The sequence below is a fragment of the Rhamphochromis longiceps genome, linkage group LG19 (genome assembly GCF_057381845.1).
Source record: "Rhamphochromis longiceps isolate RC_006_pf linkage group LG19, R_longiceps_female_GT1.1, whole genome shotgun sequence".
Classification (NCBI taxonomy): Eukaryota; Metazoa; Chordata; class Actinopteri; order Cichliformes; family Cichlidae; genus Rhamphochromis; species Rhamphochromis longiceps.
The window spans coordinates 21430024-21455307 of NC_140575.1; the positions used below are offsets into that span (position 1 = coordinate 21430024).

At 40.0% G+C, this 25284-nt stretch overlaps 3 protein-coding genes and 1 non-coding gene across 4 annotated transcripts; 1 reads left to right on the forward strand and 3 right to left on the reverse strand.

The window, feature by feature from the left end:
• The first annotated feature begins 2539 nt into the window (after positions 1-2539).
• fbxo30a (F-box protein 30a) lies at positions 2540-8123 on the forward strand. The gene is made up of 3 exons (XM_085392030.1): positions 2540-2708; positions 3550-5599; positions 5704-8123. The coding sequence occupies exons 2-3, from the start codon at positions 3587-3589 to the stop codon at positions 5905-5907; spliced, it is 2217 nt and encodes a 738-aa protein (XP_085248156.1). The 5' UTR covers positions 2540-2708; positions 3550-3586; the 3' UTR covers positions 5908-8123.
• Positions 8124-8819: 696 nt separating this feature from the next.
• Positions 8820-14029, reverse strand: stx11a (syntaxin 11a). The gene is made up of 2 exons (XM_085392146.1): positions 13792-14029; positions 8820-12638 (listed from the first exon to the last, which is right to left on the reverse strand). The coding sequence occupies exon 2, from the start codon at positions 12631-12633 to the stop codon at positions 11752-11754; it is 882 nt and encodes a 293-aa protein (XP_085248272.1). The 5' UTR covers positions 12634-12638; positions 13792-14029; the 3' UTR covers positions 8820-11751.
• Positions 10422-10504, reverse strand: trnal-uaa (transfer RNA leucine (anticodon UAA)). Its single transcript has one exon. It is a non-coding gene; the product is annotated as a tRNA-Leu (tRNA).
• Positions 14030-15396: 1367 nt separating the features above from the next.
• Positions 15397-16248, reverse strand: LOC146646676 (syntaxin-11-like). Its single transcript, XM_085392282.1, has one exon. The coding sequence runs from the start codon at positions 16246-16248 to the stop codon at positions 15397-15399; it is 852 nt and encodes a 283-aa protein (XP_085248408.1).
• Between the last annotated feature and the right edge of the window lie 9036 nt (positions 16249-25284).

Sequence of the window (25284 nt, forward strand, 5' to 3'; positions counted from 1 at the left end):
CTTCCTTGCCGCATAGGTGAGAACACAGTACAATCTCATATTATTCTTGGATATTAATCGCCGGCTGGGGAGGCCAAGTATGAGAGACAGAGGGTCCATCTCCAATTCACAACCGAAAATCTTCTCCATTTCAAATAGCACATTAGACCAATATTCTTGCAATTTCAAACATGACCAGAAGCTGTGAGTTAGGGTACCAATTACTGTCTTACATTTAAGGCACATGGGTGAAAGGGTAGGATTATATTGATGTCTGCGAAACATAGATATGTGCATTCTATGTATAATTTTTAACTGTATTGCTTTGGTACGATTACAAACTGATATTGATTTGGCGTAACTCCAGACATCTTCCCACTCCTCATCATCAATTACTATACCTAATTCCTTTTCCCATTTGCCTTTAAGCCTCTGTGACGTCCCTGAGAGTACAGAATATAAAGCCTTATAAAATATCTTCACAGGTACCTCTTTGTCTGTTAAAAATAATAATTTTTCAACAGGAGAGACTTCATGACTCTCACTAAAGTTAGTACTATGCAAAATATAATGCCTTATCTGTAAGTAACGGAAAAAGTCATGCTTGGGGAGAGAATATTTCTCAACCATTTGGTCAAATGGCATAACTACATTATCGGAGAATAAGTCCCTCAGTCTCTGAATTCCTTTGTTCTTCCATTCCTTAAAACCTATATCAAACATCCCCGGTTGAAAGTCAAGATTATTCACAATAGGAGTAAACATAGATGTTAGCTTCAACCTTCCCTCAATTCGACATACTGACCGCCAGGCCTTAAGTGTATTAAGTGTGACTGGATTATCACAGCTCAATCTAATATCTTTAAAGTTCTTGAAAAACAATAGGTCCCTTAATGGATACTTTGAAAGAGAGGTTTCAATCCCCAACCAGATAGAGTGTGAATTATTTGTGACCCAGTCATGAATATAACTCATGTGAGTACTCAATTGATATGTTCTAATATTTGGTAAATCTAGACCTCCTACTGAACCTGGGAGCTGCAGTGTAGCCATCTTAAGTTTTGGTCTACGTTTGCTCCATATAAAAGAGCTTAGCCAACTATTCAGATCCTTCATCACTCTATTTGAAAATATAACCGGAATCATTTGGACAGGATATAACAATCGAGGTAAAATATTCATCTTAATCAAAGCTATACGTCCTAGCCAAGAAACAGGTAGGGAATTCCATCTCTCCAAATCTTGCTTTACCTTCTCGAACAGAGGGGAAAGACTTATTTATGATAGGATAAGTTATAATTTTACCCCAGTCTTTTTATCTTTATGCATAAAAATGTAATTAGTCTTTCTGAGTTTTTTAAGCATCCTCTGATTTTTACTTGTATGCCTACATACAGTACCATGCAAAAGTCTAGAGCCACCACTCATTTCTTTATGTTTTTGCTGTGAAAATGGGAAATAGATTAAACTAATTATGAATCATGCACAAACACACATAGAAATGCAGCATATAAGTATTCTGTATGCAGTGTACCTCTCCTGCCCTCCTCCCACACATACTGATTTTGATTCACCACACTATCAGACTTGTTGCCACTGATTTTCAGTCAAGTTGTTGTGAAAGTTTGCAGCCTTTTATTCCAGTTTACCTCCATAAGAATGGTTTCTTCACAGCCACCCTTCCACTAGGACCATGTCTAATGATGATTTGGTGCATAGTAGAGTTAGATGCATCTCTCAGGTCTTTAATAAGCTTTTTCCTCTTTCTTAAAGCCATAACTTTCCGATTCTGTGCCAATTCTGTGCCAGCTGCAGACAGATTTTATACCTGACACTTCTTCTGTTGTCCTCCATTTGTCCAGTTTCCTTAAGTTTTTTTAAGGACACACCGCACACCATGCTGTCTAGATAGATATGAGCTATGATATGAGCTACGTTTTCAGTTAATGGCTCTTTGGGAATCACCTTGTTGGTTCAACAGTAGTATTTTATGCCCATTATATCATGTTGTCTTTGACTTTCTGTAGATTCAAAAAAGAAATTGGAACAAATTATGTGTTTTTGCCACAGGCTTCTAGTAACGAAGTGTGTCAGAACAATGGTTCACTCCTTGAGTTAAGTGCCTTGTCATGCTGGTATGATTCATAGGTCAGTGTTAAGTAGCTTAACAAAAATAAAAACATTCCTCTGAAAATTAGTGAAAAGGCAACAAATGTCCAAAGAAATACTTTGAAAGACCTTTAGAAAGCCAGAAGAACTATTGCTGGAGACCACTTAAAAAATGACAGGAAACTGTCTCCTTGGAAGGAAAATATTAATTAAGGGTAGCTAATTAATATTATCTCAGGAGTCTATTCCCATTAAATTTCCCAGACTGCATCATAAGCACCCTAATAGTGATTATAGATGTAAAACTGCCCTCGGGGGTTTTCCCACTCTGTTTATTTCAGTGCTCTCAGGTCTGCCTCCATAAACCTAAATATGACCGGGACACCGGCCGGTTTACGTGATGACGTAGTACTGCGCCGCAGTATCAGGATCAACATAACTCCGACTGACCCCGAGCAGCGAGGAAGCAGCTGCAGCCTGTTCAATTCATAAGAAGATTTAAACACATTTAATACCGCGGGGTGTTTGTGTAGTCACAGTTTCCGTACTGCAGGCATCGACGGAGCTGTTAAAAGTTAGACAATATAAATAAAGCACACTCGGAGAGCCCAGCGACTCGGGTAAGTTGTTTGTAGAAGCTGTGAGCTAGCTAACTAATTAGGCTAACAAAGTGTAGCCGCTAACGCTAACCGGCTAGTCATGTTGTTGATGTTCTTTTGTTTACTTATTAAGATTTTTAAAGTTTTGTGACTTAGCTTGTCATTCTTTAACTTTATACATTGACACGTAAATGCATACTTGCCAAGCTGCAATTGGATGTTGTTAACATGTAATCTGTTGATGGATTGATGTGTTAGGAGTTGTTGCTGTGTTTTTGTTTGTGTTTTTAGCCAGTTGTGCTTGCGTAATTTAGACAGCGGTCGCCGGCCAAGGCATTAAAGACTTGAATAATAGCTCTTCTTTGTTGCACTGCATTGTTAGGGCTTGCAGCATTGTTGTGGGTCTTTAATATGATTGTTGTCCTCTTAGCTTGCGTTCATTATCCCACAAATCCCCTACACAAGCAGCATGACCAAATAAGCCCGGCGTTATAATTCAGAAGTATTTTGGTGGCTGTGTTGCACCCGGTTGGCAGGTTGAATTGTTCGCTGTTCTTGTTTTACTTGTTACCAGAATTCCTTGAAAAACTAAGGGCAAGTTACAGGGCCTAAAGGTCCTGGTGTGACCATGAAACCTAAGATGGGTGTTGTGAAATGTTACTGAATAGCGTAAAGGTTTACAGTGCATGTGGAGGGAATCGGTGACAGGGCTTTTTGAAGGCACGTGTGCTATTAAATGGTTGCATAGATGGTATAATGTAACCCTAGACATGTTTTGTTCCAGTTAAACCTAAAAACAGGGGTGTTACCATGATGTGTGAGATTTCTCAACAAAATGAATCTATTTATCATTTTGTTTCAGGGTTGGACACCTTCTCCAGCTATCATTAGGGGAAAAAATGGAGACTCTACACCCCCACTGCCTTAAATGCATCAATAGAAGATGCATGGTGAGACCAGAGACAGGTGTTTCCTGTGACCTCATTGGCTGTCCTCTTGTCTGTGGGGCAGTTTTTCACTCGTGCAAACTAGAGGAACATCGTCTGCTGTGTCCCTATGAACGCCTCCCTTGCCTCAACAGTGGGTTTGGCTGCCCTTTCACTATTGCAAGGGTCAGGATGGCACAACACCTTGAGACGTGTCCTGCAAGTATAGTATGTTGTACTATGGAGTGGAACCGCTGGCCTGTCAGCTATGCTGATCGCAAGTCCTATGAAAACTTGAGCAAAGACTTCGATGAGGTGGAGCAGTTAGACATGGCTTTGGCTCTGCAGGATCAAAGGATGCTGTTAGAGTCCCTTAAGGTCACGACCACTGTGTCGAAGAATGGAGATAAAGAATTAGATGAAAGTGATAAAATGGCCACAGCATCAAGTTTACCAGAGACAGTGTTAGGTAATGCAACAGTGGAAATGGAGGAAGAGCCCTTTAATGAGCTGTACAGGGCTTCAGTGGAGACGAGGAGAAATTTAGCTGCTGCCTTGGACATCCTCACTAATTCCAAGGACATTAATGTAATTGTTGGAAACTTAAATGGTGAAAAGACTGATAAGAGTGGAGCACTCCATAATGGAGAAAATGGTGATAGCCATGGTATTTATGTTGCTGAAGGCGGGAAGAATGTAGATATGCAAGAAAGTGACTCTGATTCAGAGTGCGAGCTGGGAGCGGTGGGCGGAGTGGAGAGCGCTGCTATAGACGATGGAGAAGAAGATGGTATCAACTGGGTTGAAGAAAATGATTTTGTTGAGTTGCTTTTTGATGAGAAGGAAGACGACATTGATGAACCGATAAATGATTCCAACCTTGTCTGGCCAGAGATGCCTCAGAATTACATGCCTGTTGTAGCACTGGAACCTCCTGTGCCTCAACAAGAACCACTTGCACCTCCAATGCCATTCCTACTGTCTGATCATGTGAGAAATAACTTCTTGCAACACTTACCCACTGAACTCAGGTACAGGTGCCTGGAGCGTAAGCTACAGAATGTAGAAGTGCTTAGAGGAATAAGTATGTTTACATTTAATGGACGTCGGGCCCTGCTGTCAGATCCTTATTTGTTTCGAGCGAAGATGGAGGACAAGGCAGTTGACACATCTGACCTGGAGGTAGCAGATGACCCCATGGGCCTCCATGGCATTGACCTTATCACTGCAGCTTTGCTTTTTTGCCTTGGCGATTCTCCAGGAGGCAGAGGAATCTCAGACAGCAGGTTTGTTGATGGCTACCACATTGATTTTGGTACGCAAACATTCTCCTTCCCTTCTGCCATTCTTGCAACCAACACCATGGTGGGGGATATTGCTTCAGCTTCAGCCTGCGATCACGCCAGTCCACAGCTTTCCAACCCCAGCCCCTTCCACACTCTCAGACTGGACCTAGTGCTTGAATGTGTGGCCCGATACCAAACCAAACAGCGCTCCATGTTCACATTTGTGTGTGGGCAGCTGTTCCGACGAGATGAATTCTCATCTCATTTCAAAAATGTTCATGGAGATATTCATGCTGGACTCAATGGCTGGATGGAGCAGCGCTGCCCCTTGGCCTACTACGGCTGCACCTACTCCCAAAGACGATTTTGTCCATCTGTTCAGGGCTTCCGGATCATCCACGACAGGCACCTGGGTTCTTTCGGGGTGCAGCCTGGTTTGCCGTTGAAAACTGGGGACACGCGCCTAAGAAAGAACTGCCAGTTTAGCTCTCAGTGTGACCAGTTCAGCAGTCTTCCATTTGAAGTTTTGCAGCACATAGCAAGTTTTCTGGACAGCTTTAGCTTGTGCCAGCTCTCCAGAGTGTCCCGCATCATGAGAGATGTGTGTGCCAGCCTGCTGCAGATGCGTGGCATGGTTGTTCTGCTGTGGGAGAAGAAACGGCGTGCTGATGGGTCTCCCTCATGGCAGATCACAAACAAGGTTTGTCCACTTGCACACTCTTTAAAGACAGCTGAGAGCAAATTTCACTTGTCTGTCTTGTGCTCAGCACATGAAAATAAACAAATTTTCCTATTTCTGTTCAGGTGTGGCGATTCAGCACAGCCTTTGGTACAGTGAATGAGTGGAAATTTGCAAACATCGCCAGCATGGCTGATCACCTCAAGAAATGCAAATTTAACACAATTTCTCGTAGGGAGGAGGCGATCCCTCTGCCATGCATGTGTTTCACCAGAGAGCTCACAAAGGAAGGGAGGTGTTTACGTTCAGTTCTCAAACCAGTAGCATAAACAGTGAGGTCATCCTTCAGACTCCTCTGGGTCCTATAGAACTCAAATGCACATTTTTCCTCCAGTGTTTACAGACATTACGACTCTTCCGGCCTCAGAAAGACAACTCCTGGTTGAACTTTACCTGTGGTTCTCTGCTACACAGTGGAAACAGTCTTCAATCCCTCAAATAAGACAAAGCCAGTAGTGAGCTGGCATATACTTCAGCTGAGGCTGACCTGCTGCAGTCACACATCAGGACTATAAAAAAGCAAATTGAAGTTCTAGCGTTGTATCTTCCTCTCTGATATTAATCCTGGTGTACTGAAGTTGTATCTTTACCTACTCTGACACTGTGTAAATATCGAATGTTTTTGGTGTAGAATTTTTAAACAATTTTTATATCAAAAAGTCAGTACCGTGCTTCATTGGTAAGAGTAGAGCCTTAACTTGAGATACACTTGATTTTTCTCGCCATGAGGTCGTTCAGAACATCTGTGAGATTTCTCCACTGCTTCACGCTAGAACAGTTACTGCTACCTAGAACGCTTTGACATCTTCTTTAGATACCTACAGTGACCATGTGTGTACTGCTTAGAACTCAGATTTCACAGCGTTAATTCTACATTTTCACATTGACCAAACGTCTGTGCTCCACTTTACAGGATTATTGAACTGCACCAGCATGAGCATGCTCACACCTTTTTTTTTTTTGGCATGTTTTAGCAGTCACAACAGTGGTCCACCCTCAACTTTTTTTCACACTTCTGACTAAGAGGCGGCTTTGTTAGTCAGGGTACAGAGACATGAAGCAACACTATTTACCAGTTGAGTGTCAGTACTATTTTTTTTTTTTCCTGTTTGTTTTTTAAGCCACGGTTGGCTTGTGGTTTTTTTTTTTTTTACCAGCTATTTTGACAAGTAACCAGCAATTATTTAGAGGTTCTTTTCTTCAAAAATCTAAATGTAGCGAAGTCAAATAATGAATGTACCTGGTGAATCATCAGTGACTGGTTAGCAGGAAGCGTGGTTTCCTTCCCCTCAGTGTCAGACCTCAACAAATCCTGCAGGCCAGGTTCTAGGAAAAATAACGGGCACACACTTCCCTCCTTTAATAAGCACCATTAACTATGATCATATTCACTATTTATCATGGTTTTCAAGTTGTTTTTTTCTTTTTGGCACTACATGTCCGCTATTTTCACGTATTGTTGGTGTCTCAGGGTCGTATCATGAAGCTTCATCTCACCGTAGTGTATTTGAGAAAATTGCTGAAAATGCCACGACAGCTGGTCAGCTGCTTTATTATTACAGGATCCGTGGGGAACTGTTTCAGTATTATAGTGGTGTGAGTTGCAGTGCTGAAATAACATGGTTTTCATGTTTATCAGTAAGGTTTTGTTTGGTTTTTTTAAACTTATAAATCTTCGTGATTGGGCTTGTTGAACAATTTATTTATTTATTTTTGTCTAAATTAAGAAATTTGATGTAACAAAACTTGTAGTTCCCATATATAGAAAGAAATCTTCAAAAACTTTTTGAAACTGGTTTAAAATGACAGACATGTCATTAGTTAGTGATGAAATATGGGTATGGTGTGTGTTTCTTTTTCTTTTGGATGTAGGAAAGCCCAAGCTGTGTCAAAACTAAACTGTCTTTTTCAGTTTGTGTGATTTCTTTTTTTTTCTTCGTTTTTTTTGTACTGGTACATTTATTATTATTTTTTTTTGTTTTAAGAAATGCAAGTCTGCCTCTGTTAGGTCTGGATTTGAATTACTGATTTGCACATGACGGCATGTACTGTAAAATTTAAATCCTAAATTTGACAGGTTGTCTTTGTTGAAGCAGCAAGAATGCTACTCCTTCCTGTTCTGCATGTAATCAGTCCAGTTACAGGCTAATTTATACAGTTTGTTTCTCAGGCACCACGCATTAATATTAGTACATTTTATGTCCTTTCTTATATTATAGAAAGAGAGACAGAAAGAATGAAATCAACAAAACCTGATGAGATGCACTAACTCTTTGGCGTTAAAGTTGTCCGAGTGAGTTGAATGAGGAACTGAGCATGCAAATCAGGCTTTTATTCTGTGGATGTTCATGCATGTAAGAGGTCTCCAGATCACTTTTTGTTTTGCAGTCTTTGCACCTGGAGTGTATCAGTATTTTGGGTTAAATTATCACTGCTGATGGGTTTTTTTTTTTCTTTTGTTTTGTTTGTTTTGTTTTGTTTTTTTCACCACAGTATGCCAACTTCATTTGTTTGACTTTTGGTCCATTTTAATAAAGAGACTCTTGAGTTCTTAAATGTTTCGACTTTTAATCTTTTTCAGTATCTATCAGAGGTATGTCTGTATATTTAGATCAGGTGTACACTAACAGATGTTCTCTTCAGACCCACTTAGTCTACATATGATTGGTTCAAAAGCCATTTCAAACTGTACTCTAATATCTTTGTGTTTTATTCCTTCGTTTTGACCCATTGCAAAGGCAGAAGAATATAAATAGGACACATTGTCTTCTTTTAGTGCCAGCAAAGTCTTGAGAGATTTAATACAGTGTCTGTGAAACTGGGAAAACAATAATACAGCATTTGTGAAATAATATTTCCCTCACCGCTAGATGGCACCACATAAACAGACCTTCACCATCAGGGTTTTTTTTTTTTTTTTTCTTTTATTAGTAATATAAACATACAAACAAAATGCACCATATATTACAGATTCAGAGAATAAACATTTCTTACATATTAGCAACTTTCATATATAGTGAAAATAAAATATAAAGATGGGGTCACATAAATTAACAGATTATTAACTCACTAAATCAAAATCTTCTACAAAGGAAACAAAAAAAGCAGCCTTTTTCTTTTTAACTAAAGTCAAAGATTTAACCAACAGGTTTAGGTCGTTTTTCCAGTGAGCCAGTGTTGGTTTAATCTTAAAAAAGCGACATTTATGTATAAAATACTTACACAAGATTAATAACACATTAACACCATAATTAGCTTTCTTTTCTTTCAAAAACACTCCAAACATTATCATATTTAAGGTAAATGGGGTAATTTGAATCCCACTGGAATAAAGCCAGGTATGAAAATCCAACCAAAATATTTGTATAAAATTGCACAAAAAGAATAGATGGTCCAAATCCTCCTCTTCTGTTTCACAAAATACACAATTACCCGTTTCTATTTTGAATCTATCACTAAGGAGTCTATTTGTCGGGTAAATTTTATTCAAGATTTTAAATTGGACTTCTTTCCCTTTAGGAGGGATAGGGAAGGTGATATAATCAGTTCTTATTTTTTCAATTTCTTCCCTTTGGAAATCTTTTAATATGTAATTACGTCTAAGTAAATTTGGAGAATAAAGACTCCTTAATGAAGATCTAAGAAACTTATTGTTGCATTTAACATCACAAAATCGAATACCATCTATATATAATTGCCTTAACTTGGGGGAGATGTCAGAATATATTATATCATTTACAACTATGTTTTTAAGTGACAATGGAATGGATTTTATAACCCGATTAAATTTACTTTTAGAACATTGGATATTAAACTTTTGGCAAAAATCTTGATGTTCTAGGACATGTCCTTCCTCATCTACAAAATGGGCAATTGCCCAAACACCTTTTGATAACCAATCTTGAATAAAAATAGATTTTCTGTTCATCAGTATATATCTATTGTTCCAAATTGGGCTATTATGTGGAGTGAAATTATGTTTAAATAACATTTTCCAATAAAGAAGGACCTGTTTATGGAATTCAGAGAGTTTAGCAGGTAGCTTAGTAATTTCAAAGTCACACTTTAGGAGAAAGTCGATACCCCGTAGTGTGTTAATTCACCATCAGGGGTGCGAAACCGTCCACACAGGAAATATAAATAGGCCTCTTGGTACATAACATCTTCCACTGCGATGATGAGCCAGGATGTGATTTAGCTGTTGGTCCCCGGTTGGTGGGTTTTGATTCAAGATAAGAATGAAGAGAAAATAAAGTATAAAAGTCCTCATCATTGACTTCGTTTCAAATATTTGAATAAAAGCGTCACTGAAGAATGGCAATGATGAAAGCTTCTTCACGTGCATGTTACTTTGCAATTACGTCTCCTTTTGTTACAGCATTTGTAAATCTGTTAGAAAGCATCAACTACTGCTTTTTAGGGGCTTTTGAATATTTAAATATTAATATCTGCTACTGTACTGCCGTTTTGTTTACATTTGGACCACACTGTGTAATCAAATACCTGTTAAGTCTCAAATCTATAGTGAGGCAGTGAGGCGTGCCCCTTGTAATTATCCAAAATCTCTCTTAGTTTCTTAGCTGAACCAGAGTACATGCGTGGTAAGAAAAAAACAGACAAAGCAATGGCAAACAATGGCTTCGCAACAGGAATCTCAAAGGAAGGTGACAATTATTACTGTGGGAGCTTAAGCGCAGAAAGGCTGACCATGAAGAGTAAAGTCGTCCTGAAGTGCATAAGACTGCACGCATTTCCTCCAAACATCGGTTAAAACTTCCGTTTTTACCAGGAGTGGGGTTCGAACCCACGAGGACTATTGTCCATTGGATCTTAAGTCCAACGCCTTAACCACTCGGCCATCCTGGTGAGTGCACGTGCACAATCAGCGCATGTGCACAATCAGCGCATGGCTCACATCAGATAAAGCCGTGTGACTCCAGCACGCACAGCTACCAGAGGCGTGACGCCACAGTTCAAATAAACGCGCTCTTGTCGGTAAATGCCCCCAGTAGAAACCGCACAGCACTGCTAAGGAAGTGCAATCATTGCAGCCCTGAAACTCATTTCAACACAGAGCAGAGGCAGTTAAGTCTGAAAACTCCCACAGGTACACAGCAGTCTGAGTCACAACACCCTCAGTTTACCAGCTGATGACTGGGATTCCCCCAGTGAGGGATGGGCTGGCCCAGAGGCACGGGGAAATAAGGGTTTTTAAATTTTACTACCATCACAAAGGGCAGTGAGATAGGCCTCCTGTGCAAACAGAAAGTCCTCTGACCTGTTTATTTTGCCATTCTGTTCTGTTTCTCCTGTAACATTACCTGTGCAAACACCGCATTAAGTCAGGCAAACTGCCCTGTTAAAGAGATTTCACTGGCTTTGGTGACGTTGGTTGTCTGGCAGTGATAAACAAAATCATTGACTTTCTAAAGTGGAGCTGAATAACAGATATTTGTGTGTTTGTGTTTTTTTATGTGAAGCAACACGTGGAGGAAAAGCACAGCCTTGGCTTGTAGCTGGTGATGATATACATGGGGGTGGCTAACATATAGTTGCACAATCCTCACAAATCTAACTTGCCTCCCCAGCTAACCACAATTGCTGGTTGAGCTGTGATCAGTGTTTCTACACACTTGTGAAGCAATGGTTGCAATAAGAAACACGTCTATAGCAAGTACCGGTTCCAAGCTTAGCTGTAGATGCACATTCAAGTTGTCCAAATATAGCCACTCCAAGGCATTTATTTATAAATAAAATCATACTTTATGGGCTTAAATATTGCAGACTGTACAAAGCTAAAAGCTAAACAAAGCTGCAAGTCACATGAAATAATAATTTCGATGTTTTTACAGCAGTCATGTATGCATAAGCTGTTCTCAGTAGCAATCAGGAAATGTAACTACCATCATCGCACTGTATATATTTGCACATGTGCATGTGGTTTGAATCACTCTGACTAGTTGATATCAACTCAATAAAGAAAATGATACCAGAATGTGATATCTGGACACATCTAGAGCAGCAAAAAGCTTTCATGTGAGCATTTAGAAACATTTGCAGAGAAAGCGGATTTGAATCAAATGTTCTGGTAGGGGGTGGGAACTGGTGGCGCCTCATTTACAGCATGGGAAACAACAACAAAACAGCTTCTTGCATGGATTGCTTTTCTTGTATATCTTAGCCTGCTTGATCTGCGCTGAAGCTTTGGCTACATAGTCCTCTGTTGCCCCTACATTTGCTTCTATGTTGTCCAGCATGCAGCCCTGCTGCTCCACCAGCATCGCCATCTGGAAAAAAAGGTCATGAATGTCCCTGATGCGGCCCTCCAGCTCCAGCAGCTCCTTGTGCCTATTCTCAATCTCGTTGAGAGCAGATCTGGCAGTCCTCCCTTCCAGCAGGAGATTATCCGAGAAGACGTTCCACTTGCCCGTCTCAGTCATCTCGTCTATCTGCTCCCTGGTTACCTCCTTGCCCATGATCTCTGCTTGCCTCTGGATGCGGGTTTTGCAATTCTCCCTTTGCGCCATTTCAGCCTCATTGTATTCAGACATGGCACTGTGGAAGGCACTGGTCAAAGACACATACTGCGAGCGCACCATGCGAGCCAAAGCTGATGTAACTCCGTGGACTTCCTCCAGCTCCTTGCTCAGCTTCCCCATTTTTTCCAGCTTTTTATAAATGGACTCCCCTCTGGCCTTGATGTCTCGTCCCAGTGCGTTGGAGTCCCGCTTGATGCTGCTGATCCTCCTGACTGATGTGAGGAACCTGGTGTTCTGCTTCCCCAGACGTTTCACATCCATTCTGAGCAACTGGATCTCCTTCCTCATCGCTTGGGCATCCTTGTAGATGCCATCCATCATGTCCTCACCCTCAAACACAATGGCGTGTTGCTCGAGAGGCTCCTCATCCTCACCGGCGAGTCTCTCGTTCTCTGTGGGCTTGTACTCCTGCTCTGCAGGCGTGAAGGCCTGCAGCTCAGTCAGTCGGTCCTTCATCTTACCTGCAAGAGTCATAGACATTTATTCACCTCGCTAATGGAATTGTGGGAAACGCACTCTTTACTCTGTGGTGAAGAACTAGATAAAAAACTAATATCAAAAATTCTAATGGCACAACTTTATTTTGCTGGCTTTGCTCCTCTTCATCTTATTTCCTGTCACATGTATACTGTTCATATTAAACATAGCAGAAGTTTCAAATAGTGAGGTCAGCACATGCAAGAAAACAACCAGGCTTTGGACTGTTGTTTCTACTTTCAGCTCTATATGATGTCACTTTTTACATTTACTTTTTACATATATCCTTAACATAGTCATCTCAGGCACACAGCTCTCTGGCCTTGAGCACAGAAGCCCCACCCATCTGTATTCAAGCCCTTTGTTTTCAGCTAATCAGAAGAAAATTGGAGTAAAGGTCGGTGGCCATAAAGAGAGAGGACTTACAATGACTTATTTGACACGTTAACTTAAATGTTTGAGATTATTCTGAAATGTGAATCATGCAAAGCTACACAAGTTAAGTTACAGTTTTTTTTAATGTGTGGAAAACCTCCGGTCCCTTACAGAATGAAACTGGATATTGGATAGCAAATAAGATGGGTCATGTTCTTTGGTCATTTCCTTTCAATGTTGCACTGAAACCTCCTGTTAACAGAGAGAAGGAGGGGCTGGTATCACACTGAGTTCTTCTTTTGATATGTTATTATTAACATTAACGAATAAATGTTAAGTCTCACTTTTAGATAACGATAACAGCTTTTGATGTACAATCCAAGGTGGCTGTAGGTCAGTGAAAAGTCCTCAAAAGCAAACTGGTGAGTTACTTCCTCAGCTGTATCACTCTCATCATCATGAGATAGAAGTTATTTTAAAAGTTCCTGTCCTTCAGGAAGCGGTTATTTCCTGCTAAACCAATCCATTCCTGAGGTGCACTGTGATGTAGATAATGTTAAAAATCCTCACTAAAGTGAAAAAACCACATCAGAGAAGCGCAAAGCATCCTCTCCCGTGATAAGGTGAGATCGGGAGGAAACAGAATAGCTCGAAAGCAATCTTTTGATACAGAAATCGACCTGTATGATACAATACACCTATGTATCGATTACTGAGCCTATATCTATATAGAGAGTACAACAGAAGGCGCAAACAGCCTACCTTTTTGTGTCCTCCACCGATACTAGAGAATCAAAGTCCCAAAAGCAGAAGGGGCGAGTACGGAAAGACTCATTTCCTCTTTTTTGTCTCGGTTATAAATGCAAATTTCAACATGTACCAGAGTCAACTTGGTATTTTTGAAGGAGGTCTTGCATCACGTCCTATACATTACAAGTGACACGCTGACATTACACTGCCCATATACCCTGCAGCGGGTATTAATGCGGAAGATAACGCCTTTTCCCCTTTACACATTTCACTGCTTCTCGGGTTTGATTCCAGGAAGGAGGTGTAGGTCAGTCACAGTCATTATATATGGTGGTTTTTATGTCAAATCCTGCGCATTTGGAATTTGCGCAATAAAGGTTTTGTGTTGTAAAAACCTTTTAGATTCACGAGTCGACCACGAATCTCAGTCATTTTCATTTTAGTTTAAATTCTTCGCTGTGAAGATAGAAAAGAATACAAGAAGCACGAAAAAAGAAATTCATCTTATTATACTAACATAAAAACGCGATTAGAAGTTCAACACTAACCTTGAAAACGGAAGGAAAGCCTCAACATAAAACACATTTAGTGTTCAGGAACAAGTGTTTGACACAAGTGGAAAGTGCAACCCCAATATTTTTACATGTGGTTTTAATGATCAGGTCTAAAAATATACAACGAGTATTAAAATTTACATTTCTGAGAGAAAGGGGAAGGGGGGAGGGGGGCGTTACAACACTGGGAGTCTTGTAACCTGTAATAAGCAATTTTCTTTGGTAGTTGGGCAAGGAAAAGCCTTCATAATTGCTTTATATGTAGGAACAGAAAAAGTGCTATGGCCATTTGCTCCATTTAGTCAGCTGCAACAGTCCTGTGTTGAAAAAGTGAAAATGTATCAGAGTATTTAAAAAGCTGAAGTTCTCGCAATGTCAAATTACAGATGATAAAGATCAAGCTGAAATGAAGAAGCGATAGTTACACAAGGGTTTTTTTTAATTATTATTTTACTTAAGGGGGACAAGTCACACAGACTTAGTATAGGCTGATATCCAGACTGCTGACACTGTCCTTTGGCTGGTATCATACAGTTACAGGAGCAAAGGCTTTATCAACATTTGAACAGAAATCATTAATTGTTACAGTCATACCAGCCTGTTAATGGCTAAACTTTTATACTTCCATCAATAAAGGCCGCATTACAACTTCACATAAAATCACATAAAGTCTAAATATACCTAAAATAACAATCTAAAATCACCTAACTTAAGTATTTAAGGTTAAATATTAACAGTTCTATGAGTCTTTACATTAGCAATTGCCCTTTGCTTTTACAGATAAATGCCTTAAATAAATATTTTACTATAGATCTATTTTTAAGCACCTATACAATTCAGGCTTGCAGGAAGTGGAGCTCTTCCCAGAGAAACGGAGAGTCAGCCAATTGGTGGGTCTTGTTTTATGATGACCAGCGCAACTTGGCTTCATCACCATCAGTGTTCAAACCTTTCTATTAGTGGCGCCATCTACTGTGCTCCCATCTGTGGGTGTATCCTGGAAGCCAGTGCGATTCATTAAAAGTTTCACCATATTTCAGAATCAATAAAAGCTTCATAAGACCTAATTGTGATAACATGGAAAGCAGGCGCAAAACAGCTTCTTGAAGGGGTTGTTTTTATCAGATTTAATGGCATTATCCAAATAGACCCTGCTTTCCAGAATGATCACACCAACATTTTGAACATTTTTCTGGATATTTTCCACTCCTGTTCCCTGCTCCTCCATGAGGACAGCCACATCTAGGAACAGTTCCTGGATCCCCGCGATTCTCTTCTCCAGCTCCTGCAACTCACGGTGCCGGCTCTCTATCTGCATTAGTGCAGACCGGGTAGATTTCCCTTGTATCTGGATGCTGAACACAGTCAATTCTTCACCCTCCATCATCTCCTCCAGCTCCTCCATGCTAACCTCCTTACCCACTATCTCCATCTGTCTCTGGATCTGCTTTTTACAGGCTTCCCTGTGGTTCATCTCTGTGTCATTGTAGCTGAACATCACCTCCCGCAGAGCGTTGCTCAGGCAGTGGTACTGTGTTCGAGCAATGCGCACTGTGGGGTCCAAACTGCCGCGTTGGACCTCCAGTTCACCTCTGAGGTTATTTAGCATATGCAGCCTCTGCAACACAGCTTCACCTCTGCGTTTAATATCTGCCCCAATTGCGTTGGAGTCCCGTTTTATCACAATGGAGTCTGAAGTCTTATTCAAAGCCTGATAGTTTACGTCCTTCAGATCTCTGATGTCATTTTGGATCTGCTGGATTTCCAGACGTATCAGCTGGGCCTCCTTCAGGACATCATCCAGCTCATTATCTCCAGCTGTTGCTTCATGATCTGATAGGTTATCTAGCTGCACTGTACTAAAACCCTCCGTGTCAGTCTGTACCTGATGCAGGTGTCCCAGTCTGTCTCTCATGGCTGGAAGGAAACAGAAAAAAAGGTAGATTTACTCATCTGGGAGAAAAGGTTCATCCGTGACTTGAAAAAAAAGCATCACATCCAATATATTTAGTGTTTAGCAACTTTTAGAGGCAATGAGCAACCTTATTCTTCATTTGTAGTCATGTTTGAGGCCAGTCTTCAGCTTCTAAGGGAGGTATTTGGCTCTTTGGCTGCTAAAGTTGAAATTAAACTATGTTGAACAGCTAGGTGTGTGTCTGTGTGTGTGAGCAGACTGCTTTTTCAGAAAAAAGCAGTCTGCAGCAGTTCAAAATGATGACGATGGGAGAAGTGAGTGTCTTAAAGTGAAAAAAACCCCCTCAGCGTTATGAAGCTGAGGAGATTATTATCATCTGTGGGTTCGTGAGTACGTGCAGTGCGTTGTGTAAATTAAAATAAATAAACAGTAAGCTTTGCAGCTGCTTTTAGTTTTTATTTTTCCAAAGTAAATGAATAAAAACATTTCAAATTGAAATTAAAAGAAATATTTACTCCTCAAACTTGGTTTAATTGATTACAACTAAACATCTTACTGCTGAACCGACCGCCACCGCCTGACCTTTTTACCCTGAATTGGCTGTAACATCCCTGCTGAAGACATAAATGCTTCCTGTTTTACAAGCTAAAACAGAAAAACATCAAGAGAAAGCTGTTTCCCAGCTAATGACTGTAAAGTTTATTCTGTTAAGCTCATCTTACAAAATAAAACACAAAGGTCTTGTAATCAGTGCATAGCACTGTGGCACATTTTCTACATCTCCAGTATCGAGTAATCTTAGATGAATTCTCCTGATCCACTAGGACGTGTAGTCTGTCAAAGACTTGCCAAACAAGTTCTCAAACAGAGAAGCTGTTGGATTTTTTCTTTGTTGCAATACTTTGAATTAAAGTGTTTTAAGCTTTGGTGACGGTTTAGCTCCCAAGCAGATCAGGTAAACATGAGCCTCAAGGCTGAATGCAGCAGCCCAGGTTTGATTTGGACTTGAGGAACTTTAACACTCTCATTTCCTACTTTCCTGAAAAGCCCCACCCCCCAAAAACAAAAATAATAATATTAAAATTATTTTAAGCTTAACTCAACAAAAACAACAGAAGAAAAGCAAATCATGTTACTGATCACCATCATACAAAGCAGACATGAACTCAGTCACAAGGAAGTCTGGTTGGATTTAAATGATTTTTACAATAGATAATACAAATTTTACATTATTGAAACATATAATCTATTATTCTGAGCACTGAAAAAGCCTTATTGGGATGTGAATACTTTCTGTAAACATTAACAGTGTAAAGTACATGGACATAGCTGTATGATTTTGCCAGTACTGGCCCTTTTCTTTAAATCAGTAGTAAATCACGCATCATATGATTCATCAAGACAAATTCGCCCTTTCTATCAGATGCGGTATAAACTCACTAACAGTTTAATGTCTTGTATCATGATGCTGTGCTGACAACATTTGCACTAAAAAGGTCCCCTGAGCAAACCTAAAGAATATAAAACCTATGAAGCTATGATTATAGAATTATTATATCTTACTTGTATTGTTCTTAGTTAGCCGTAGATGAGTTTCAGATACTTCCTTGTCCTCTGTAGTTAAAGGCGATCATGAAAATGGGAGTTCAGTCCAGTTAGTAGAGCGACGGCTGCTTTAAGAGCAAGTGATTTTTTAAAACTGTTAACCATCATCTCTGATAGACCTGCTTATGAGGAAAGGTTTTTAAAAACAAAACTTTCTGCATTCCTCTCGTGTCACGTGGAGACGTGAGGTGACGTACAGTAGGACAAAGCCATGCTTGTTAACGATTTAACATAAAGATGAAACACTCGTGCTTACATTTCACCTCTGTTATCATCACCTTTACCGCACTGCTTTTAAAAAAAAAAAAAAAATAGTTGTTTTCTATCAACAGAAATGGCAATGAAGGGGGTAAATGGCTGTGCTGAGGCCTTGACAAAGCACATATAAGATAACATCAGGGATAGAGGTCACTGACTTTGGACACACGACATGTTAAAAAAAATAAAGAGGAAGTATTTGAGATAGCTTATCTTCCAGAGGGGTGGGACCAAAATGTTCTTATATGATAAAAACTCAAGTCTAAAAAAAAAGAAAAAGAAGAAGACATGAAACACTGCCTTCTTTAGTTAATACTTCTACATCCTTTCCTGTTTCATGAAACACAATCTAAGTGTGAAGCCACCAACCATCAAGTGATTTTCAGTCATGCAGCCAGAAAAAGAAACTCAAGCTGAATAGATCATTCGGTGCATAGGCTGCATGTGCATGAGCAGTAATTTCCATCGGCCTACTGAGTTTCTGAGTCACTGGGATTGTTTCTCACGGGGGATTTTTTTTGAAGGCCAACGTGTGCCCTATAGCTGTATAAGCATAACTGACACTTTACTCTTAAGACAAAAGCATAAATGAAACCATGTGAAGTTAAAAATTCCCCACTAAACCACAACCAGCAGTAGTGTTCTCTTTCACCGTTTCTGTTTTTAGCACATTTCTCACTCGCCTTCTTAAGACCTGGTGTCATGGGCTAATGGAGAGAGGACACAAATGTAGTACATAAAGAGAAACTGGGTATTGACTAAAAAAGGAATAAAAGAAAGCTAAACAAAGGGCAAAAAGATTACCCTAACACAGCACAGGAAGGACAATTAAAGAAAGACAAGGAGAAAGAGGAAGACTGGACTATATATAGACTGTGGACTAAATGGGGAATAACAGACAGAAGAGGAAAAAGACACAAGTGAAACACAATCACAACATCCTTTACTTCACAAAGGGGGAAGGAAAATTAAAAAGCAAACTGTTAAATTTAAGCAGAAGACAGCTGATACTAGACACTAAACATGATAACACAGAAGGTGGAAGAATATGGAGGGGAAACATAGACAAGGGAAACACTGTGGGAACTAAAAACCCCAAAAGAAGAACTTCCAAAAACCACACAGGAAACAGAACTCAAATAAAAAAAAGAAGCTAAAGCTCAACATCGTTAGAAGAAGACGCCAAAACAGGATTCCAGAATTAAACCTTCACACAAAATCCTAGAAAATCCTTAAAGACTAAGAAACCTGTGTCATTTTTTGTGGTCGATGACAAGAAGCAAATTCTAACACATGCATTTGTTGTTCAATTGTCTGTTCAAATCACAACAAAGCAAAAGACCAAAGGATCAACCCCTAGATGGCAACAAAAATAAATCGTTCAGTCAGAACATCTCAAATTAGAACCTGAACTTTGTTTTTATAGTTTAACTGTCACCTACAACTTTGAGCAACGGAAATATTGACCACTTTATTTCATTTATCTCTATACAAGAGTGAAAGGGAAGTTTTACAAGATGCTAGTGAGACCTGCTGTGATGTATGGTTTGTGACGGTGGCACTAACAAAAAGACAGAAGGTGGAGCTGGAGCTGGAGGTGGCAGAGCTGAAGACAGACCAGGATGGACAGGATTAGAAAGGAGTGCATCAGAGGGATGGCTCAGGAAACAGAGTTAGAGAGGCATGCAGCATCTATCTGGGTGGTGCAGAGAGCTATTTTCAATATACCAGATCAAATGTTTTTTACTTGACAAAAATTCACAGTCAATAAGTGTAAAATGATCTGATATTTCATGAAGAGCCAAGAAAGTAAAAAAAAAAAAAAAAACAAAACACATAAAAAAACAAGTAAAACAAAGATTAAACACAACTTTAATGAAAAAGCCCCAGAATGCTTAGGATTTAGTGGTTCTACTAGTGGTTTTGCTGACATGGCTATGCTCAGTTTGTCCAGTTAGAGGGAAGGGATGATCTGTTAAGCACCACCTCTTCTGCTCACTCACTTCAATCTTCTTCTTCTATCCAGCTTGCTGTGCCTTCTTTCTGCCACACCCTCACGGGAAGCAGAGCTTTCAGCTGCTCTGCTCCCAGGCTGTGGAACTCTCACCCCCCAGATATTAGAAGCACTGGTTCTCTCCCCCAGTTTAAATCAACTCAAAACCCATCTGTTCAAATCTGCATATTCACTGTGAATTTATTGTTTGTTTATTTTATCTTGTGCTTTTTGCTTTTATTGTTCTTCATTGTAATTGTTCTATTATGTGTTTTATTCTATTGTTAAGTGTCCTTGGGTGTCTTGAAAGGTGCTTTTAAATAAAATGTATTATTATTATGAATTTTTTTCTGAAATTGTATTATTTATCGTAAGAATAACAGTCTCTTCAGCAGTGTTACGGAGACTTGGAGACCTATGCTTTTTTGTGACATTTTTCTGGCCCGCTTTACTCCCCCTTCAACCATCACAGAACCCCTGGAATAAATCCTGAGACCCACTGGCTGCTCAGACATCTTGCATCTTAAAACGAGCCACTTTGAGGTGGTTTGGATGCCTCCTGGAGGCCTTCCTTTGCAGGTGCTCCAGGCAAGCCCACCTGGGAAGAGAATCTTGTCTAGCTTGGGAATACCTTGGGAACCCTCTGGAAAAGGAATATTAAAAGTATTGACTTTTTTAAATGTGTTTTTTCTGCATAACAATAAGTTCTTTTTTATATATCTTGTGTTTGTACTTAAAAGGCGACTTCACCCATGAAACACATTTCTTCTTACACATTTTTCTGTTTTGGATCTCTAACCTTGAGAGAAGTCTAATACTGAATGTGATACTAATGGCACTTAACTTGGTGGTGCTCAAAGCTAAAAAAAAACAAAAAACAAAAAAAAGCTCTGAAAGCCCCAGCTGCAATATCTCTTTCTAGAAACCTTGAGGGCAGTTTCATGAAGGAACTACTTTTATTTCTATTGAACTCTTCCCCCTGCGCCTGAGGACAGGCTAGTGTTGCTAACGCTGTGGTATAAACAGTGATGGCTGAGCTGCACGTTTCTTTTGGTTCAAGTACGTAGAAAGAATGATGTACACAAAAGGAAAAATATATCAATTAGAGGTGAACTTCTGCCAGAGATTCACTTTTGCCACATTGTCTGTGCAACATGCCTCAAAGTCTATGCAATATGTTGAAGTATTTATTATATCCAGCAGATGTCAGTGATAAAACAATCAGGTCTCAGGGCCACAGATACAACAGTACTTTAATCTGCTCCAGCAAAGCTCATTAAGTTTCCAAAAAACACAAAAACAAAAACAAACAAACACATACACACAACGAGCAACTAACTAAAGACTAAGCTTTATACTTCTCCAAGTCATATGTAAACATATGCAGCTTACATTATTGTTTTAACAAATTTCTGTTATTACCTTTTGAGACAGATGGTGATATTAAGAAACATCACATAAGATTAAAAAGCATGTGCATTAGACTTATGGATCTTTATTTTTGTGGACAGTTTTTATTTTTAGATATTTTCCCAAAGATGTTCAGGCTTTTTATATATTGCAGTGTTTAACTTATTTCCAGCACCAGATGCAGCTAAAAAACAAAAAAAAAGGGGGGGAAAAGAGAAAATACAAATTGAAAGTTCCAGTTAAATTCATGTAATCTGTTTTTTTCAGTCAGCTGGTTCTAATTTAAGCAGCAATAAACCATGTTGCATGAGATTCATATGTACATTTCCCTGGTCACAAGTTGTGATCTGGGCATGTGATCAGCAAACTAACTCTTAACATCAGACTCTAACTTTGACACTCTCTGCACTGTTTCTCAAAGGTCCAGACCTACCAGGCACAGTTAAAGAAACACTGGGAAACTGTTCATTGTGAACTAGCCAAGACTTCTTATTCTTAATGAAAAGCTGCAAATCTGCTAAACTCAATGACAAAGGTCTACTTTGTGCACTTGGACAGTTGAACAAACCATAACACTGTAACACTTTGCCACGTTCCTCTGCAAATTTCCCTTTTTTTAAATGGAAATGTGAGTTTTACCTACAGAACGTTTTGTTACATAACGGGATCGCAATGTAATGGGTCAGAGCATAAAAAAGTGCCTTCTTAATTCTAGGTTTTACTGATAAGATCCAGTAACTATAACCGTCTTAAAAGATATCTGAAATTCCTATTTAAAGTACAAAATTGGTGTCAAATTAATCAAATATTTACTAACTGTGATAAGATGATTACCTCTGTAGAACAACATGCTTAATGCAATATATTACAGTTGCTGTCTCTGTGTGTTTTCCCCAAAAGCAAGCTGCAGCCATGTTTATAGTATACTGATTTACAGTTAATCACATTTTCTGCAGTTCTGTAACATATACGGTGCAACTGTGCAGTGCAAAGATTAAAAAAAAAATAGCTGTGTTAAAAAAAATTTTTTTTATACAGTGCAATAAATTCCGTTCAGACATAAAAATTGAGTCATCTGTTAGGTCTGAATTTTATACATAGTCCTTTATGATAGCACAAAATGCACAGGTAGATGAAGAGGACATGTACACACATGCAAGCTGACTCACGGAGACCCCCTGCACTTTTATTACATTATGTAGCATTAGGCCTCAACAGCTAGGCTGCTGTAATCAGTGGAGAAAACATCAGCTGTTTTCACTTATCCAAAGTTGTGACTCTAATTAAGTGAGCTTATTAACTTTGTACTAAGGTTCACATAACAGCACCAGTGTCTCAAAGAGTTTGATCAAATCAACATGAATGCCTGTCATGGGTTTGCAGAAGTTTCTCTGCTCTAAGCTTTCCCTAGGTCTCATTTTATCCACCTTGGTGACATATCATACTGCTTTTTCACTGAGGTGAAGAGAGGACGTCACTGCTTCTATTACAATATGAAGCAAAATTAGTGCACATTAGTGAACGCACGCAAAGCTACTGGTCCGGACGGGATTCCCGGCCGCGTCCTCAGGTCATGCGCGGCTCAGCTGGCTGGAGTGTTCACGCACATCTTCAACCTTTCCCTCTCTCTGTCTGTAGTCCCAGCCTGCTTCAAAATGGCCACCATCGTCCCTGTACCCAAATCCTCCACCATCTCCTCATTGAACGACTGGCGACCTGTAGCCCTGACCCCCATCGTAAGCAAATGCTTCGAGAAGCTGGTCAGGGACTTCATCTGCTCTGCACTACCCGACTCACTGGACCCTCTACAGTTTGCATACCGCCACAACAGGTCCACTGATGATGCCATAGCCCTGACACTACACACTGCCCTGTCACACCTGGAGAAGAGAGACACGTATGTGAGGATGCTGTTTGTAGATTACAGCTCAGCATTCAATACCATCGTTCCCTCGAAGCTGGACAGGAAACTGCAGGATCTAGGACTGAGCAGCTCCCTCTGCAGCTGGATCCTTAGCTTCCTGTCTGACAGACGCCAGGTGGTCAGACTGGGCAGCATCACCTCATCCCCCATCACACTGAACACTGGTGCTCCACAGGGGTGTGTACTGAGCCCTCTCCTGTACTCACTCTACACCTACGACTGCACAGCCACTAACAGCTCCAACATCATTGTGAAGTTTGCGGACGACACTACAGTGGTGGGTCTTATCACCAACGGTGATGAGACGGCTTACAGGGAGGAGGTCAGCGCCCTGACCCACTGGTGTCAAGACAACCATCTCACCCTCAACGTCGCAAAGACAAAGGAGTTGATAGTGGACTTCCGGAGGTGCAGAGAAGTACACACCCCCATCACCATCAACGGCGCTGCTGTGGAGAGAGTGAGCAGCTTCCGGTTCCTTGGCGTACACCTGGCTGAGGATCTTACGTGGTCAGTACACACAAACAAAACAGTGAAGAAGGCGCAGCAGCGCCTCTTCTTTCTCAGGAGACTGAAAAGATTCGGCATGAGCCCCCGCATCCTCAGGACCTTCTATCGCTGTGCCATTGAGAGCATCCTCACTGGATGCATCACCACCTGGTATGGCAACAGCACCGCCTACAACTGCAAAGCTCTCCAGCGAGTAGTGCGGTGCTCTGAACGGATAATTGGAGGTGAGCTTCCCTCCCTCCAAGACATCTACAGGAAGCGCTGCCTGAGGAAAGCGGGGAGGATCATCAAGGACTCCAGTCACCCCAGCCATAAACTGTTCAGACTGCTTCCATCAGGAAGGAGGTTCTGCAGCATCCGGTCCCGTACCAGCAGACTGAGAGACAGCTTTTTCCATCAGGCCATCAGACTGCTGAACACGTCATAGACACCTCAGCTTCACTACTGGAACTTTAACATTATGCACTCCACACTGTATATAAATGCCACTTGTTTTGCACATATTCAACTCTGTATATTTTATATATTTTATTATTATTATTATTATTATTTTTTTTTTTTTTTTTACTATTTAATTTGTAAAAATGTGTATACACACACACACACACACACACACACACACACACACACACACACACACACACACACACAGGAAAATATTTAGTATACACATCCAAAAATGCATACACTATTATATATTGTACATATATTTATTAGTTTCAGGTTGGCCATTCTTGTATTTTGCTCGTTTGTGTTGTTGTGTTTGCACATCTCTGTTGCTTGTGGGGCTCGCACACAAGAATTTCACTCGCATGTGCTGTGCCAGTGTGCCTGCACATGTGATGTGACAATAAAAGTGATTGATTTGATTTGATTTGATTTATTTAATGCCTTTTAGGTTTAGAAGTTTAAAGGAAGATTTAGAGCATATGTTTAATAATCAAAAAGCTTTGCAAGAGGAAAAATCTCACTTCATTGTTGTGAATGAAGATGTTTTCTTTTCAAATTGATACAAATTTAATAAAAATAAAATTGGATCTGATCAAAAAAACCACAGACACAAATGATAGGATTTTCCTAAAATAATCAGCTAGAGACAAAAACAAGGATTTATGATACCACATCATAATAAGAAATTATGAAAGGAAAGTTCTAAATAAAATGTAAAAACATTAGAGAACCAATTATAAACTGTAAATACTGAAGATGGATTGTTTTGCTGAAATCTTAAAACTGATGGACAACTATGCAGCCGGGACTGTTTGCCAGCAGCAGTGTTAAACCGTCTGTCCAGCACGGGCAGTAACAAAGGTCAGTCCACAACAAATAATAGCAG